At 33.5% G+C, this 14,765-nt stretch overlaps 5 protein-coding genes across 5 annotated transcripts in view; 3 read left to right on the forward strand and 2 right to left on the reverse strand.

Annotated features, from left to right (window-relative positions):
- LOC105837988 overlaps nt 1-14,765 on the reverse strand; it is a 62,779-nt gene that overhangs the window by 45,875 nt on the left and 2,139 nt on the right.
- Nucleotides 25-2,964, forward strand: LOC118644784 (pleckstrin homology-like domain family B member 2). Its single transcript, XM_036284286.1, has 4 exons — nt 25-1,422; nt 1,612-1,812; nt 2,064-2,321; nt 2,394-2,964. Exons 1-4 carry the CDS (start codon nt 1,339-1,341, stop codon nt 2,580-2,582), a joined length of 732 nt encoding a protein of 243 aa, XP_036140179.1. The 5' UTR covers nt 25-1,338; the 3' UTR covers nt 2,583-2,964.
- LOC105837977 (ADP-ribose pyrophosphatase, mitochondrial) lies at nt 4,929-6,463 on the forward strand. Its single transcript, XM_012683211.3, has 2 exons — nt 4,929-5,232; nt 5,587-6,463. Exons 1-2 carry the CDS (start codon nt 5,007-5,009, stop codon nt 6,219-6,221), a joined length of 861 nt encoding a protein of 286 aa, XP_012538665.2. The 5' UTR covers nt 4,929-5,006; the 3' UTR covers nt 6,222-6,463.
- LOC105837987 lies at nt 6,787-9,388 on the reverse strand. The gene is made up of 4 exons (XM_012683222.3): nt 8,968-9,388; nt 8,597-8,863; nt 7,678-7,893; nt 6,787-7,460 (listed from the first exon to the last, which is right to left on the reverse strand). Exons 1-4 carry the CDS (start codon nt 9,226-9,228, stop codon nt 7,038-7,040), a joined length of 1,167 nt encoding a protein of 388 aa, XP_012538676.2. The 5' UTR covers nt 9,229-9,388; the 3' UTR covers nt 6,787-7,037.
- On the forward strand, nt 9,526-13,210 carry LOC105837986 (pre-rRNA 2'-O-ribose RNA methyltransferase FTSJ3). The gene is made up of 6 exons (XM_012683221.3): nt 9,526-9,808; nt 9,959-10,422; nt 10,508-11,453; nt 11,587-12,003; nt 12,368-12,749; nt 12,824-13,210. The coding sequence occupies exons 1-6, from the start codon at nt 9,742-9,744 to the stop codon at nt 13,080-13,082; spliced, it is 2,535 nt and encodes an 844-aa protein (XP_012538675.2). The 5' UTR covers nt 9,526-9,741; the 3' UTR covers nt 13,083-13,210.

The raw sequence follows: 14,765 nt of genomic DNA on the forward strand, positions 1-14,765 counted from the left end.
TCGATGGTTGGTTCTTGCTTTTAATTCTCCGCTAAGTGTATAAATTATCTAAATGTGGAAACCAATCATAACAAATAATCATGGGCTGATTCACTGACCTGCTTTGTCTACTAAACATACCTATGCATTGAAAACCAACAACGCATTTGTTGCCGGCGGAAATCCGCGTGGCGTTTTGGCCCGCCGTCGCGTCGAAGACGCACGCTTTTTAGCACTGAAATTTCGCAAGTATATCCATTTACATTCTGGAGCAAGTGTTTTCGTCATTGCGCACGTGTTTCTCCCAGTGTGGCATGTGCGCATCTGAGCCCTCGATAACTGCGGGTTGGACGGCATTCAGAGAGTAGCTTGTACTTCGATAAACGTGCTTTTGTGAAGTCTTGAGCCATTAAGCAGGGATAATTTATAACGACAGAATTAATGTCATTGAGTTCATAAGCCTCTTTTGCAATTCTTTGACCTCTTTCTAGATATATTTATGCGATAAACTTTTTGTGCCATTTTCCAGGCGTTTAATTACACAAACGTTTAAATTTTCAGTTGTATTAAAAATGATAAAGACTTTTATAGATAAAATTTTCAATTCGCGTGAGTACAGTATACCTAGTACAATTCTTGAGTGTAATTCCGCTTACAGTATATACAATTCTCGAGTTTCATTTCTTCAAAGAAAAATATTCATATATTACTCCTTGCATTCCTGTTACTTTACTTAGCATTGAGTTAAGTTGAAGTGAAATGTCCGCAGTAAATTAGTATTTGTGATGAGTCATCGCGTTTACCGAGCTGACGGAATCTATCATCTCGTCAGAACCACTCAACTACCAACAATAAATTTAAACGAATTTTTGTCGTTAACGTTATATAATAATATTGGCTCATTATTTAAAACGTAATGACAACTTTTTTAGCAATAAAGATTTAATTAAGATTTCGACCAGCCTTCATTAATTTCTATCAACCATTTGCTTATTTATATATGTCAGCTATATATCCAAGGTAATTCAATATATGGCAAGAATTGTATTTTATAGAAAACAAATCTTTTTTTATTATACGTTTAAGCAATCTGTGCCATTTATGGCACCTGTTATGTGGTATAGCGTTTTATGAATAATCGAAACTTATTGCGCGGGCGAATTTTAGTGCTCACAGCATCTGGCGAGTGTGTGGGAGTTCGGGGAGTTACATTTTACAGCGGGAATTATATTGCTGGACCACCGAGTCACCAGCGTCAGTCTTTCTCCGTCATCTGTTCGGATCTGTGTAAACGAAACGATATCTTCGGCATAGTCGCGATACTCGTAAAATTAGATAAACTTTTAAATCGTGTGTCACATGATGTCGCTTATGTGGATGAATTATGTAAAAGGCAAAACAAAAAAACGACACGTCAGACGAAAACGTGAAATTTGCAGACACGTACGCAAAAAAAAAAAAAACTTAATGCTGGAACAATATTGGCTTTAACACTTATAGTATTAATAAAAATTTAAATATATCCTTCTTTTCAAATTTTTTGGTCATTATGAAAATTGCACGCGCAAATTCAGCATTTGTTTAGATACTGTTGATAAAACGGAATAACGAGAATTCGTGAATTATTTCCAGATGAGAGACGACAGGAGAACATCGATGGAAGGTGAGAGACTTAGCGACAATAGTGGCGGTGGCGGCGGTGGTGGTGATGGTGGTGGTGGTGGTGGAATTATTGACGGAAATGGAAGTCGTCCCCTTTCGCAGACGTCTAGCGAGATGGATACTCTTGGACCATTACAACCTGTTAAACATCGCGAAAAGGCAAAACTTCAGGTAACTTTCCTAAAATTTACTGATTAGTTACCTGCGTATAAATGCGTTATATACAACTGACAATTAAAAACGGCAAATAACAGAGTAAAGCTCGGCTTTTATTTGAAGAAATTACATTTTATTTAAATAGCTTTCTTAATATCGCAACTCTATTACATTTATATAGCGAAATTTTAATTTTTTTAATTCAGCGAATTAAAAATTGTTTTTGTGTTAATAAATCAAAATTCAATGAATGACGAATTTTATAGAGGCCACTCACGAGATATCTTCCGATCAAATCGGAGTCTTTGGATCTAAGGCATCACATAGAAACTGCTGGACACCAGTTACCTTTAATTTATGATGTTACGGTCGACACGACAAGTTGCAGCGGATATTTATCAAAGATGAGTAAGAAATTTCATCATTGGAACAAGCGATGGTTTGTTTTTGATCGCAGACGGAAGACGTTATCTTACTACAGCGATAATACGTCCAGAAAAGCTCGCGGTATAATTTACTTCCAGGTAAGTGTCGAAAGCATTTCTATTAAAAAATTTTAACGATAGCGTCAATTAATCGACATTAATGCATTGTAGTCAATTGAAGAAGTCTATGTGGACCATATGAACACTGTCCGATCGCCACAGCCGTCCCTCACCTTCATCGTTAAAACTACGTCAAGACTTTACCACCTCATGGCACCTAGCCCGGAAGCTATGCGTGTTTGGGTGGACGTGGTGTTTACCGGAGCAGAAGGATATCACGAGTTTGAACACGATGTTTAATTTACACTTATTTACAAAACAAATTTCCAGAAACCAGAGTCAAATTTTCTAATTTAACGTAACACGAAAATACAGTAATTTCTGATCTTTGATAATTATAATTATTTTAGAAGAAAAATTATGCCTAAAATAAAAATAATTTTTGGCTAAAAATACAAATGAATAATGCATAAAGTACATAAGATATGAATTCAAAATAACACAATTATTATTTCAATGTCTCGGAAACTTCTAATGATTTTAAGTTATAATAGAACATTTTTTATGTGTTAGAGATAATATACCTTATTCTGCATTTCTGTATATTAATCTTTATGAGAGACAAATACGAGATAACTTCCGAAAGTAGAAATGTGCGCGAGAATTAAACTGCTGCTGAAAAGATAAATGGCAGCTAAGTGTAACTTAAAAATGTGTAAACTAATTATAAGTTTACACAGTTTTATTAATGCATTGATAAATTTAAACTACTTTTTGTAGTTTTGTTAGTACTTTCGACCGATTTTTTAAACCGGAATAATTTTTTTCAAGAATGCCACGCTTATCCACAGTGAAAGAACTTCATAAAAATATCACAGTTATCATAAATCATCATGTTCATTTTAATTTAGAAATCAATATTCAAGATTAATTTCACAAAGAGCTTACGATTCATCTGTTCATTTTACAGAAAAGTAATGAATCTGGTAAATGCAAAATACAAGACAAATTTTGTCAATTGTTTCAGTATTTGAAGTGTATTTTAAAATAATTCTTGATGGGTAATAATATTTCTTAAAAATAGAACAATTTAATTTTTATATTTTGACTAAATATGTACAAAATTTAAAAGATGGTAAAAACATATATAAAACTCATTATAATATATTTTTGATTAAAAAGAATAAGTACAAATTTATAAAAAATGTTGATAAAAGTTTCGAAAATATTGAGAAAAAAAATAGAAAATGTTGTGAGCAGGTATATATTTTTTTATTTTGTGCACACTAAAGACAAATCTTATTTTTGATAGTTTTCATCTTGTAAAAATTTTTCATATAAAAATATACAAATAAGTACAATCATATATAAAATAAATTCATACATTTACTTTTTCACTTTCTCTTATATAATCTCTATCCATATATAGAGGAAAAATAATTTAAAAAATAATTAAAAAATAATTAGAAAAATTATTTTGATAAAACACACACGCATACAAATATTGTATATAAAAATATGTGAATATATAAACAATTTTTCTTTTTTCGTCCAATTTCTTTTTATAAAATAAGATATTATTTCAAATACTAAAAAAGAAAAATTAAAAAAATAACTTAAACAATCATTTAAATCATTTTTTAATTTTTCTCATTATTTTCCTTATATATTTGAATAGAGTTTATACAAAAGAATAAACATGTGTACACATATTATACACATTTATGTCTTTTTATATGAAAACTGATAATATTACTTCAAATACTGAACTATTCAAACTATTTAAAGGAATGGGCATTAATGTACGTCATGCGCAAGTATTATTCATTACCATCCAGATTAATTAGAAATGGACTTTTACCAACATAAGTAGATAAGTGTTATTAGGATTTGTTAAATTTTATATAGATACTTCTAATCTAGTCTTCCAGCGTATAAATACAAGATATGTGAAAAGTTACACAATTAAACAATTATAATAAAGAAAAAATTATAAACATACTTTATATGCGTTCGAAAAAACTGGAGAGGGAACCAACATTTGTAAATATAACATATAATTGTGCTGTTATTTTAATGCGTGAGATTCATGTTTTGATATCATGCCATACAATATGCCAAGGATTAAATGGAATAAGACTTCTTACTATTTTATAAAGGTCTATATGCGTTTTAAGCTGAGACTTACTTACGTAATAAGAGGATTATCACATTCTTTCCATAGAGCACAACATCTTTCAGAAGGGTTTTTGAAAGATCTCTGACAAAAGATATCTTTCAGAAAGCTTTCTGAAAGATGTGCGCTGTATGGTTATTATATTTTAATAATGCCGCACATATTTAAATAAATATGCGCTTCATTTAATTAAAAAAATTATGTAAAAGATATATTATACCGACAATCAAATGATACAATTGATACAATACTATAACTCGAAGATTTAATAGCCTGCCACTCCTTTTAAGTAAAAAATATAGATTTAAATTAATATTAAAATATTTCAGACTTTTTCTTGAATCCTATTTGATCCCTAATGCATACTCATAATATACTATAGAAATTCAATATCCTGTCTTTTCGCTTTTTGAACTCCTTCTCGAATTCAGAGAAAAAATACATGGTACACAAGGCCTAGAGATCATTAATTACATCACTGAAAGTAAGCAAGCATCAAACGGGTTATGTTGTCATATCGATTTTCCTTTTCTGGAAGGGAAAGTTAAATGAATGTCAGATGTGCGAGAATGTTTCATCAAAAGTGTCGGCAGGGTTTATATCCGTCCAGTAACGTAAAGAGATTTACAGTACCAGAGGAAAGAGTACCATGGATCGTCGATTATCCCGAATACAAACCAGCCATGTATACCGCTACTGTTGTGAAAGGTAAACCCTGGGCCGATCCAGAAATTAACGAACCTACCTTCAAACCAAAATGGAATACAGTGGATGGTAACTACCTTTTTCCTTTGACTAATTTATAAATTCAGATTAATTGTCACGAATAAAAAAATTGATAGAAAAGAAATAAATGGAAAGTCTCTTTTAGGTTAACACAGATACATGTGGATACACATGACCTGTTTTTTATAGCTGCACAATTCAATTGGTTAGAATGAAAAAAAATATATTTGTCTTATTTTAATTTATTGCATCAATTCAATAGTGCAGCTCAGTGCAGCTATAAAAAACAGACCCATTAGAGATTGTAGTAGAGCAATATTGCACAAATTAGAGATTGTAGTAGAGCGATATTGCACATGCAAAGCAAGATATCTCTTTTTGAAATATTGAAATTCTTGATAGGTAAAGTGAATCGAAAAAGTTTTACGGGTGATTATATCGTGGATGCAAATGGTTATCCCTTAAATCCTGTGGGACGAACTGGTATCATTGGACAAGGACTTCTTGGTCGATGGGGACCAAATCATGCTGCTGATCCTATTGTCACACGATGGAAACGCGATACTACGGGAACTGTGGAAATAGACAAACACACGGGAAAACCTGTGTTGCAGTTTGTTGCGATACAGAGGCGGGATTCTGGAGAATGGGCCATACCAGGAGGTATGGTTGACGCAAATGAGATGGTTTCTACCACTTTAATGAGAGAGTTCATGGAGGAAGCTCTGAACTTTTTGGAAATGGATAATGTCGAAAGAAAGAGTCTTCAAAATTCTATCACAGAGTTCTTCACAAAAGGTGATGAGATTTATAAGGGATATGTGGATGATCCGCGAAATACAGATAATGCTTGGATGGAGACAGTAGCTATTAATTTTCACGACGAGGACAATAACATCGTTGGGAAGCTTGCGCTAAAGGCTGGAGACGATGCGTGTAATGTGAGATGGATGGATATAAATAAAGAAATAAACTTGTATGCCAATCATAGTGAATTTATAAAAAAAACCATGTTGCACCGCAATGCGCACTGGTGAAGTGTAATCTACAATCGCCAGATTCTTATCTATGTGAAGGATATTAAAGAAAACTGTATAATTAAAAAAAATATTTTTGTATTATATGTACTACATCCGTACATACACTTTTTTCATTGTGCAGGGCAAGCACAAACACAAATCACTAAACATCACTATGGTTTGTATCAAACTATGCTATAAAATCTTAAGCCTATTACATGTCTTCAAAAATAAAATGAGATTTTTCAAAACCGATGAAACAAACATCTAATAAAAATATTGATTATCCTATGTTATACTACTGCTATTCTTAGGATTTGGAAGTTGTGAGGACATACACAACATTCCCATCTTAAAATTTCAGTTATCTATACTATGTATATTTTTATAATCATTATTTTAATTCCACATCACAGTCACATTCAAGTAAAAATTAAATAATATATATAAATATAAAGCTATTGAAAAAATATATTGTAATAAAATTATGTATGTCATTGTTAAAATTATGTATATTAATGACTTAAAAAAACAAGAATTTTTACGCACTGAGCGTAAAATAATGCTTTTTTTAAAGATATAAAATTATACAAAAAATTTCGAAACTACAGCAGAATTCTGAATAATTTATAATGCAATCATGAATTGAGCAGTTTGCATCGATATCGCATATAATACATATTTCCATAAAAAGATCCAAATAAAAAAAGAAATAGAACATATAGCAATTAATAGTGTAAAATAATACCATGTGTAGGAATTAGTACTATTTATATCACTATACATAATTCCATTTCATCTTACACTGAGGTAACAAAAGTATTTTCATATTTTTTAATATGGCACAGGACAATCATTAGTAGCTATCATAATGGGTGCTTGATTAGGTTCTTTCAAGCCGAGAAACTCTAAGAATACTTGTTTGGATTTTGTGATTGTACTGAATGTGTCATCAATGTTTGTGTATAACAAGAGATCGCTTAATTTAATATTATTATCGCTCTTCTTTAAATCTGAACTTTTTAGATTTGTGCTCGGTATGATAGAGATATTTTTCTTCGATTGAATTTCAGTTTTTTCTAATTCAAGTGCATGTTGCGCTTGTACCTGACCCAATTTTGCTGCTCTGATGAAACAACTGCGCGCAGTATCAATATCAACTGGTAAACCACCCTTTCCCTGGGCATGGAAAACTCCTAAATTATATAAGGCATCGGCATGATCATGAGCTGCGGCATCATTGTAATACTTTGCAGCCTAAAGTAAAAATATATTTTTATATATTTTTCGCATTGTAGATTTATCTTTTTTCGCATTTTTAAAGTAGTTTGTATTTTTAGTTTTATATAAATGTCGAATATTTTTGTCATTCTTCATACAGAGATTGAAAAGATTTTCATGACTAAATAAAATATACTTTAAAACTGATTTTCGCATCTTTCTCTTTAAATATTATTTAGACATTAGAATATACCTTTGCTTGATCCACCAAAGTTCCGATGCCTAATTCGTAACATAGGCCTAAATTAAACATGCTTCCGGGAGACGATAATTTAGCGCCCGCGGAAAAGTGCGTTAATGCGTCTTCATAACGTTTTTCCTTTAAAGCTTTAATACCAAAACGAAGTTCGTATTCGCCTACCACTATCTTATGGGTTTCTTTAAATTCATCGGCAGCTTCTTTGAATGCCTAAGGATATAAAGAAATCTATAAAATATGAAACTATTTTGACCTTTCTATACACGCAGGGAATAAAACAATTTTTCTAGAAAGAAATTTTTTCTAATAAGAAAAATATTTGAAAAGAAAAAAAAAAGAGTAGAAGAGATAGATGTTGTAAGTGTCCATTTATTCTATACTTTTTGGAACGCACTTTGCTAAATACATTACAAAATTTAACTCCAAAAATATAGCTTATTTATAAATGATAAGAAAATAACAAACACATGAATTGAATTATAATACATATGAATATATACTGCATTATTATCTGGATACAAGATAATATCGCGATAAATACAGTACAGTATCAAAATAGATAAAAGAAATTTTTGCTGAAGAGAAAAGTTAAACTTTTCAAAAGAATAAATATACTAAAAACTACAATCTGTACATACTTATTATTTAGCAATTACAGAATCAATGTAAAGATATAAGATGCCAATTAAGATACATTTTTAATAATAATATTTTTAATAATAATATTTGGATAAAATATTAGAAGTTATTTCACATACATATATGTTGTATAGTTATTTTTCATATATAATGCGTTTGAAAAAATTATTTAGTAGAAGTATAGAGTATTAGTAGTAAGCATATTTTATTTTAATTTACTTTTTGCCTATGTATAACATCACAAAGTATAATGCCTACAAAATAACATCCTCACCTCTTCAAGGGTGATAGGACCAAATGGTTTTTCTGTAGTCCATTGTGAATTTGAATCCTGCAGATTAGAGTTTTTCTTGCTAGTGCCAACGCATTTGGTAACGGGCAAGATTTTTCTCGGTTGTAAGTTTAATAATTGCAGAAGTACAAACGAAACTCCAGACCGACTGTATAATTTGTTTTTCAAGGTCTCGTTCTCTCTGTCAAAGATTCTTTTACGAAGGCAAAGTGTTTGGCATACGACCCACCCAGCCGCCAATACACTGGACTATTAAAATATAAATAATCATATATTAGCGATAAAGATTTTTTTATTTTGCCAAGAAGTGTTGCATAACAGTATACAACAGATATTGTAGAAAATATATTTACCCAGCCAACAGCCTCTGACCAACTGTGCTTGGTTTTCCAATCGGAATCATGTCCGTTGTTTTTAGCACCGGCATTTTTAGCCGATCCGCAAAAACCCTTATCACAAGTGATTAGAACCGGTGGAAGAAATTTTTGTTGGCACGTCAGGCTCGTTTTGACTTCGTTTTTCGCATTATCCTGCGACGATTGCGAGTAAACGTTGGTGCGACAAACACGTCGCTCAAATGTTTCTCGGATTCCACGAAACACAACTTTCCACATTTTTTCCTTCTCTTTTCCTCCTTATATATTGTAAAAGCAATGTAATTGTAATGTACTTTAATAGTTACTATTATAAAATTGAGGTAGAAAAACACCTCCACTATGGAGCTTAATTTCTACGCGATCTACGCTACATGCACTACATTGAAGTGCATGCACTGAACTCGTGCGTAAATTTTATGTAAGAGAAAACAGACTGACATCCTTCTCGGGGCAAATTGTCCTACTTGCTAACTGGACAGCTTTAAAGTCTCTCGAGAACCAATTAAAACGTTCGACAACTTTATGTTTCCATCCATTGACAATCGATGTTTCCACCAATAAACGTGAAGATCAGAAAAATAGTGTAATTTGTCGTCGCTAAGTTGGCAATATTTATTCGCTATATTCCTAACCTATAAATGTTGACAAAAGACCATGCTTGCTACGCTGTGTAAACTTCTAATAGTAGTTATATGCAATTAAAAAGTGTGTATTTATTTTTATAAAAAATCAATATTTTTCTAAATTAAAATGGGGAAGAAATCGAAGATTGGAAAACAGAGGAAAGATAAATATTATCAATTAGCCAAAGAAACAGGTAAGTTATTTTATTTACTTTTATATATATTAATTGAATTACTAAATTTAAAGCTGTATTAAAACTTAAAATATGGTAGTATTTTCAAATCAAAGCATTTTAGTATTTAAGCATATTATTAAAATAACTAAAATTGAATGTCTTGTTTAGGTTATAGATCACGTGCTGCTTTCAAGTTAATTCAATTAAATCGGAAATTCAACTTTCTTCAAAAGTCCAGAGTATGCATCGATTTATGTGCTGCACCTGGTGGTTGGATGCAAGTTGCCAAGCAAAATATGCCCATGTCGTCGGTAGTTGTTGGCATAGATTTATTTCCAATAAAACCTATCCCAGGATGCATGAGTATTGTGGAAGATATTACAACAGATAAATGTAGAGTGGCTCTTTCACGTGAATTGAAAACATGGAAGGCTGATGTCGTTTTAAACGATGGTGCCCCAAATGTAGGAAAAAATTGGCTACATGACGCATTTCAGCAATCCGTTCTGACATTGTCAGCCCTTAAATTAGCCACTCAATTCTTAAGAGGGGGTGGTTGGTTTATAACAAAAATATTTCGATCAAAAGATTATCACCCATTAATCTGGGTGCTAAAGCAATTGTTTGAAAAGGTATGAGAATATTTTTTAAGATCTTAATATCATTTAAGAAAAATTAATTAATTGTCTTATTTTACTACTATGAATTTAATTATAGGTACATGCTACTAAACCTCAGGCCTCACGTACTGAATCCGCAGAAATTTTTGTAGTTTGTCAACATTATATTGCTCCTGATAAAGTAGATCCCAAATTTTTCGATCCAAAGCATGTTTTTTCTGAATTGGAAATCGAACCTACGAACAAATTAAATTTTCTTCAGCCAGAAAAGAAGAAACCTAAAGTAGAAGGATATCCTGAGAATGATTACACATTATATCACAAATTATCTGCAAAAGAGTTTATTGCCTGTGAAGACGCAGTAAAAGCTTTACAGAATGCTTCTGAAATAGTGATTGATGATGAAATTATCGATAAGCACGAAAAAACGACAAAAGAAATTAGAGAATGTTGCAAAGATATCAAAGTACTTGGACGAAAAGATTTGAAACTTTTACTTAATTGGTGGAAAGCGTTAAAAAAGACAGAAGCTGAAACAAAGGAGGAAGTAAAAACAAATGAAGAAACTACTGCACCTGCGATTCTCGAAAAACAAAGTCTCGAAGAACAGGAAGATTTAGAAGATGAGGCGATTCAGAAACAGATCGCCGAACTTCGGGAAGAAGAAGCAAAAGAGTTAAAACGCCAAAAGAAGAAAGCTAGGAAAGAAAGGCAGAAGTTGAACGAACGTCTCAATTTGAAAATGATTCATAAGCGCGACGAAGGGCCTAAATTAGAGGGAGATGATTTGTTTAAACTGAATCAGATTCAAACCTATGAACAATTAGAACAAGTTACAAATCAAGCGCCGGATATTGTAGCAGAGAGCGATGTGGACTCGGATGAAGAAATCAAACCGAAAACGACTCATTATGAGAAAGATTCAGGTCACTTGGACAGTAAGAGTTTATACTACACATCAGAAAATAGCGAGGAAAGTGATATAAATGCATCAGATGATGATGATGATGATGATGATATAAGTAGTGAAAAATCTGGACTAGGTATTATGCATAAAATATTAATTATGATTTTAATGTAATTATCCAAATAATTTCTTTTGGTTTAAATATATTTTGTTTCTAATTTATTTCATGAATTTGTAACACAAGTTATGATTATTATTGTAATTTATAGGTTTGGACAATTCAGAGGATGAAAGTATTACTAAACTGCAAAAGAATCCAAAAATAATAGATCCTGAAAGTAATCCATTGTTAACTGATCTAGACTTTCGGGACAAAGAAACCAAAAGAATTCATAAGGCAGCACTTTGGTTTGAAAAAGATGTGTTTAAAAATTTAGAAAATGACGATGATGCAGATTATGAATTGGACAAAGTGATCAAGGAGTATAAGCAAAAAGGTGGACATATTATCGGAGAAGAGGAGAAAATGCAAGAGAAAGTAGACGAGGAAAAGAAACGGAAACGTAAAATCAGTGAAAGTGATGCTGAAAATTCGGATTATGATGTGGAAGAAATGATGGCGTCTAAAAAAAAATTGAAAAAGATCGGCGGAAAGGATGGCTTTGAAATAGTGTCAAAAGAAACAGGTAAAAAAGTTTTCCTTTGGTCATATGAGGCTTGTTCTTTTTAGCTGAACTTTTTGCACAGTTCTTTTTTTTTCTTTTTACCTTTTTTTTACGCTGGAGAGAAAAAAATGTTGCTTGAAATTTTCTCAAATTTTTGCACTTAAAACGAGATGAATATATGTTGGCATTGAAAAGAAAAAAGGCAAGGAAACAAAAAATGCAAGCAACAGGAAGAGACATAAAAAGAAAGGTTGAACCACCCAAGAAGTTCAGCTAAAAAAAGGCAGATATTTTATAAAATCTATGTTTTACTATTCATGATTACTGACAGCTAGTATTAACGCTGGTATTATATTAACATACATGTTCATTTATGATTAATTAGATACAAAACCGAAGAAAAAGAAATTGACTCCTGAGGATTTAGCACTTGGATCGTTGCTGATTCAAAGTAAAAAATCTCGAAGAGATTTGATCGATTCGGCTTGGAATAGATATGCATTTAACGACGAGAAATTACCCGATTGGTTTGTAAAAGACGAGGAGAAACATATGAAGAAGGAGGTGCCTGTACCTAAAGAACTCGCCGATGAATATAAAAAGAGGGTTGAAGACTTAAATGTTAGACCTATTAAGAAAGTAATGGAGGCTAAAGCAAGGAAAAAGAAACGCGCAATGCGCAAACTAGAGAAGGCCAAGAAGAAGGTTGAGGCATTGATGGATAATGCAGAAATCAGTGACAAGGAAAAGGCCAGACAAGTTAAAGCGTAAGTACGATTTTAAAACATTCGTCCAATGTGACGAACATATTACTACTATCCTAATTCAATATTTGATTTAGGTTGTACAAGAAAGCTCGACAGGAGCCAAAAAAACAAGTTACGTATATCGTAGCAAAGAAACACACCACGCAGAAGAGGGCTGTCCGGCCTCCTGGAGTGAAAGGTCGATATAAAATAGTCGATCCGAGGATGAAGAAAGATTTACGCGCGGCGAAAGCGAAGGAAAAAACTAAAGGACGCGGAAAGAAAAATCGAGGTGATAATCTTGGAAAAAGATCGAGAGGGAAGCCTAAAACCGTGAAGAGAAAAAGTAAATGATCTTTTCATATTTTCAAATTATAAAATGAATTTTTTAATTCATAAGAACTAGGCTATTTATGCATTTATTTGCGTAATGCAGTTACAGGATATGTAAATAAATACTGTTTCTATTACATATTAAAGAATTTTAGTTTCTTTCTTATTCAAAGTTGCTCCATCGACTTTTACATTTCTGTTTTCCTATTAGAGGCGAAGTTTAAATAAATATCGATGCGGAACGCGTATAAATTACTCGGTGAGGAGATAAGTTTCAAAGAGTCTACATCTAGATATTGTTTACACACAGACGTCCAATTCTGTCCACTGTCCGGTCAACCGACGCGGAATGTGCACTGTGTTAATAAATAGTAGTGGAATATGATCTTATTCGCGTTGTAGCGAGATTAGTCGAACTTGTCCTTGCTGTATTTTGGGCACTTCTGTTTTGTGCATAATGCCGATGTAGACCCAGAAATAGCTCGAGACTCCTTCCGTGATAAAACGCGATAGAACAAGGTAGTTACGGAATAGTCGCGAATTACTAATCGCGCTCTATAAGCGCGTGAGGAAAGAAAAAAAAGAGAGCTATTTATAGACCACGGACGGACACCATCGTTTACGCCTGTTACATCTACGTCTCGCGCCGGTTCCGGAGGAGAGCTGAAGCTCCCAAAAAGTTTTTACGTAATCTTATGAAATATTCTACGTATAAATCTACCACTGTGGCGTTCGTTTGCCGATATAGATCGTGCGTCCCCTTTGCCCTCTTTAAATATCCCCCAACCTCTGACGCGAACCCCTTCCTCGATTTTTCTCGGCGGTTCCGTGTATGCACATGTATCTCGACGTAACTACGCGGGCCGTCTGCGTAGCGTCCGTCGGGACGCTGCGGTCGATGTCAAGGACAAGGCCAATGGTATCTATAAAGATCGCTTCGCGCGTCGGCGGCGTCGATGCACCGTCATTCGCGAAAGTAGCATCGAACCGCTACGGCGATTACCGTGTGTGCGGGCGCCAAGATATTCGTCATCGACCACCGTTCCGCGTAAAATATGGATGTATCGCATGGCGTTGCTTTGGATCGCGCGACCGCGCAGTAACGGGGAATTCCGCGCATCCTCCGCATATCATCTCCCCCATGTTTCCCTCCTGTAGCTATGCCGTTTTAACGTGGGAGAATGTTAACAACGAATTCGCTCCAGCGAATTCAGATTTGTTGGACCGGAGTTGTTTATGCTATTAAATGTATGAGCGTGTCGGTTCTGGTAGTAGGTGGCAGATATCGGCGATGTACTCGGTGGTCGCAACTGCGTAGCTCGCTACGGTCGATGTCAAGGCCGGGAGATGTAGAGACCGCTTATTGCAAGACCGAATTGACGCGCCACTACTCTGATATTGGGCGGAAGAATTCGACCCAAATAGCACGCGCGCGCATACACATGTATCGCCTACGTCTAAGCGAATGTTTCGCTTTTATTTCGGACGGATTTATTTGACTGATCTGATGCATCCGACGATACGCGATATCTTCCGCATAGTTGTGCGTCGAGTTATATGCGGAAAAAGAGAGAGAGGGAAAGAGAAATTCCGATTTTAAACAGTATGCAATTTAACCCGAGAACAGTCACCTGGGGTGCCTGTTTTTTTATGTTTCTGAAAGCATTGAAAAAATAAACAAGGCTCACATCACAGCAAATTTTG

The sequence above is a fragment of the Monomorium pharaonis genome, chromosome 3 (genome assembly GCF_013373865.1).
Source record: "Monomorium pharaonis isolate MP-MQ-018 chromosome 3, ASM1337386v2, whole genome shotgun sequence".
Taxonomy (NCBI): Eukaryota; Metazoa; Arthropoda; class Insecta; order Hymenoptera; family Formicidae; genus Monomorium; species Monomorium pharaonis.

Coding starts and splice junctions, on each gene's coding strand:
- LOC118644784 (XM_036284286.1), top strand. CDS start 1,339: ATGATGTCGCTTATGTGGATGAATTATGTAAAAGGCAAAACAAAAAAA. Junction 1,813..2,063: donor GCGAAAAGGCAAAACTTCAG/GTAACTTTCCTA, acceptor CGAATTTTATAG/AGGCCACTCACGAGATATCT. Junction 2,322..2,393: donor GCGGTATAATTTACTTCCAG/GTAAGTGTCGAA, acceptor AATGCATTGTAG/TCAATTGAAGAAGTCTATGT.
- LOC105837977 (XM_012683211.3), top strand. CDS start 5,007: ATGAATGTCAGATGTGCGAGAATGTTTCATCAAAAGTGTCGGCAGGGT. Junction 5,233..5,586: donor AAAATGGAATACAGTGGATG/GTAACTACCTTT, acceptor AATTCTTGATAG/GTAAAGTGAATCGAAAAAGT.
- LOC105837987 (XM_012683222.3), bottom strand. CDS start 9,228: ATGTGGAAAGTTGTGTTTCGTGGAATCCGAGAAACATTTGAGCGACGT. Junction 7,894..8,596: donor GTCCTATCACCCTTGAAGAG/GTGAGGATGTTA, acceptor TTATATCCTTAG/GCATTCAAAGAAGCTGCCGA. Junction 7,461..7,677: donor CTTTGGTGGATCAAGCAAAG/GTATATTCTAAT, acceptor TTTTTACTTTAG/GCTGCAAAGTATTACAATGA.
- LOC105837986 (XM_012683221.3), top strand. CDS start 9,742: ATGGGGAAGAAATCGAAGATTGGAAAACAGAGGAAAGATAAATATTAT. Junction 10,423..10,507: donor TAAAGCAATTGTTTGAAAAG/GTATGAGAATAT, acceptor ATTTAATTATAG/GTACATGCTACTAAACCTCA. Junction 11,454..11,586: donor TAGTGAAAAATCTGGACTAG/GTATTATGCATA, acceptor TGTAATTTATAG/GTTTGGACAATTCAGAGGAT.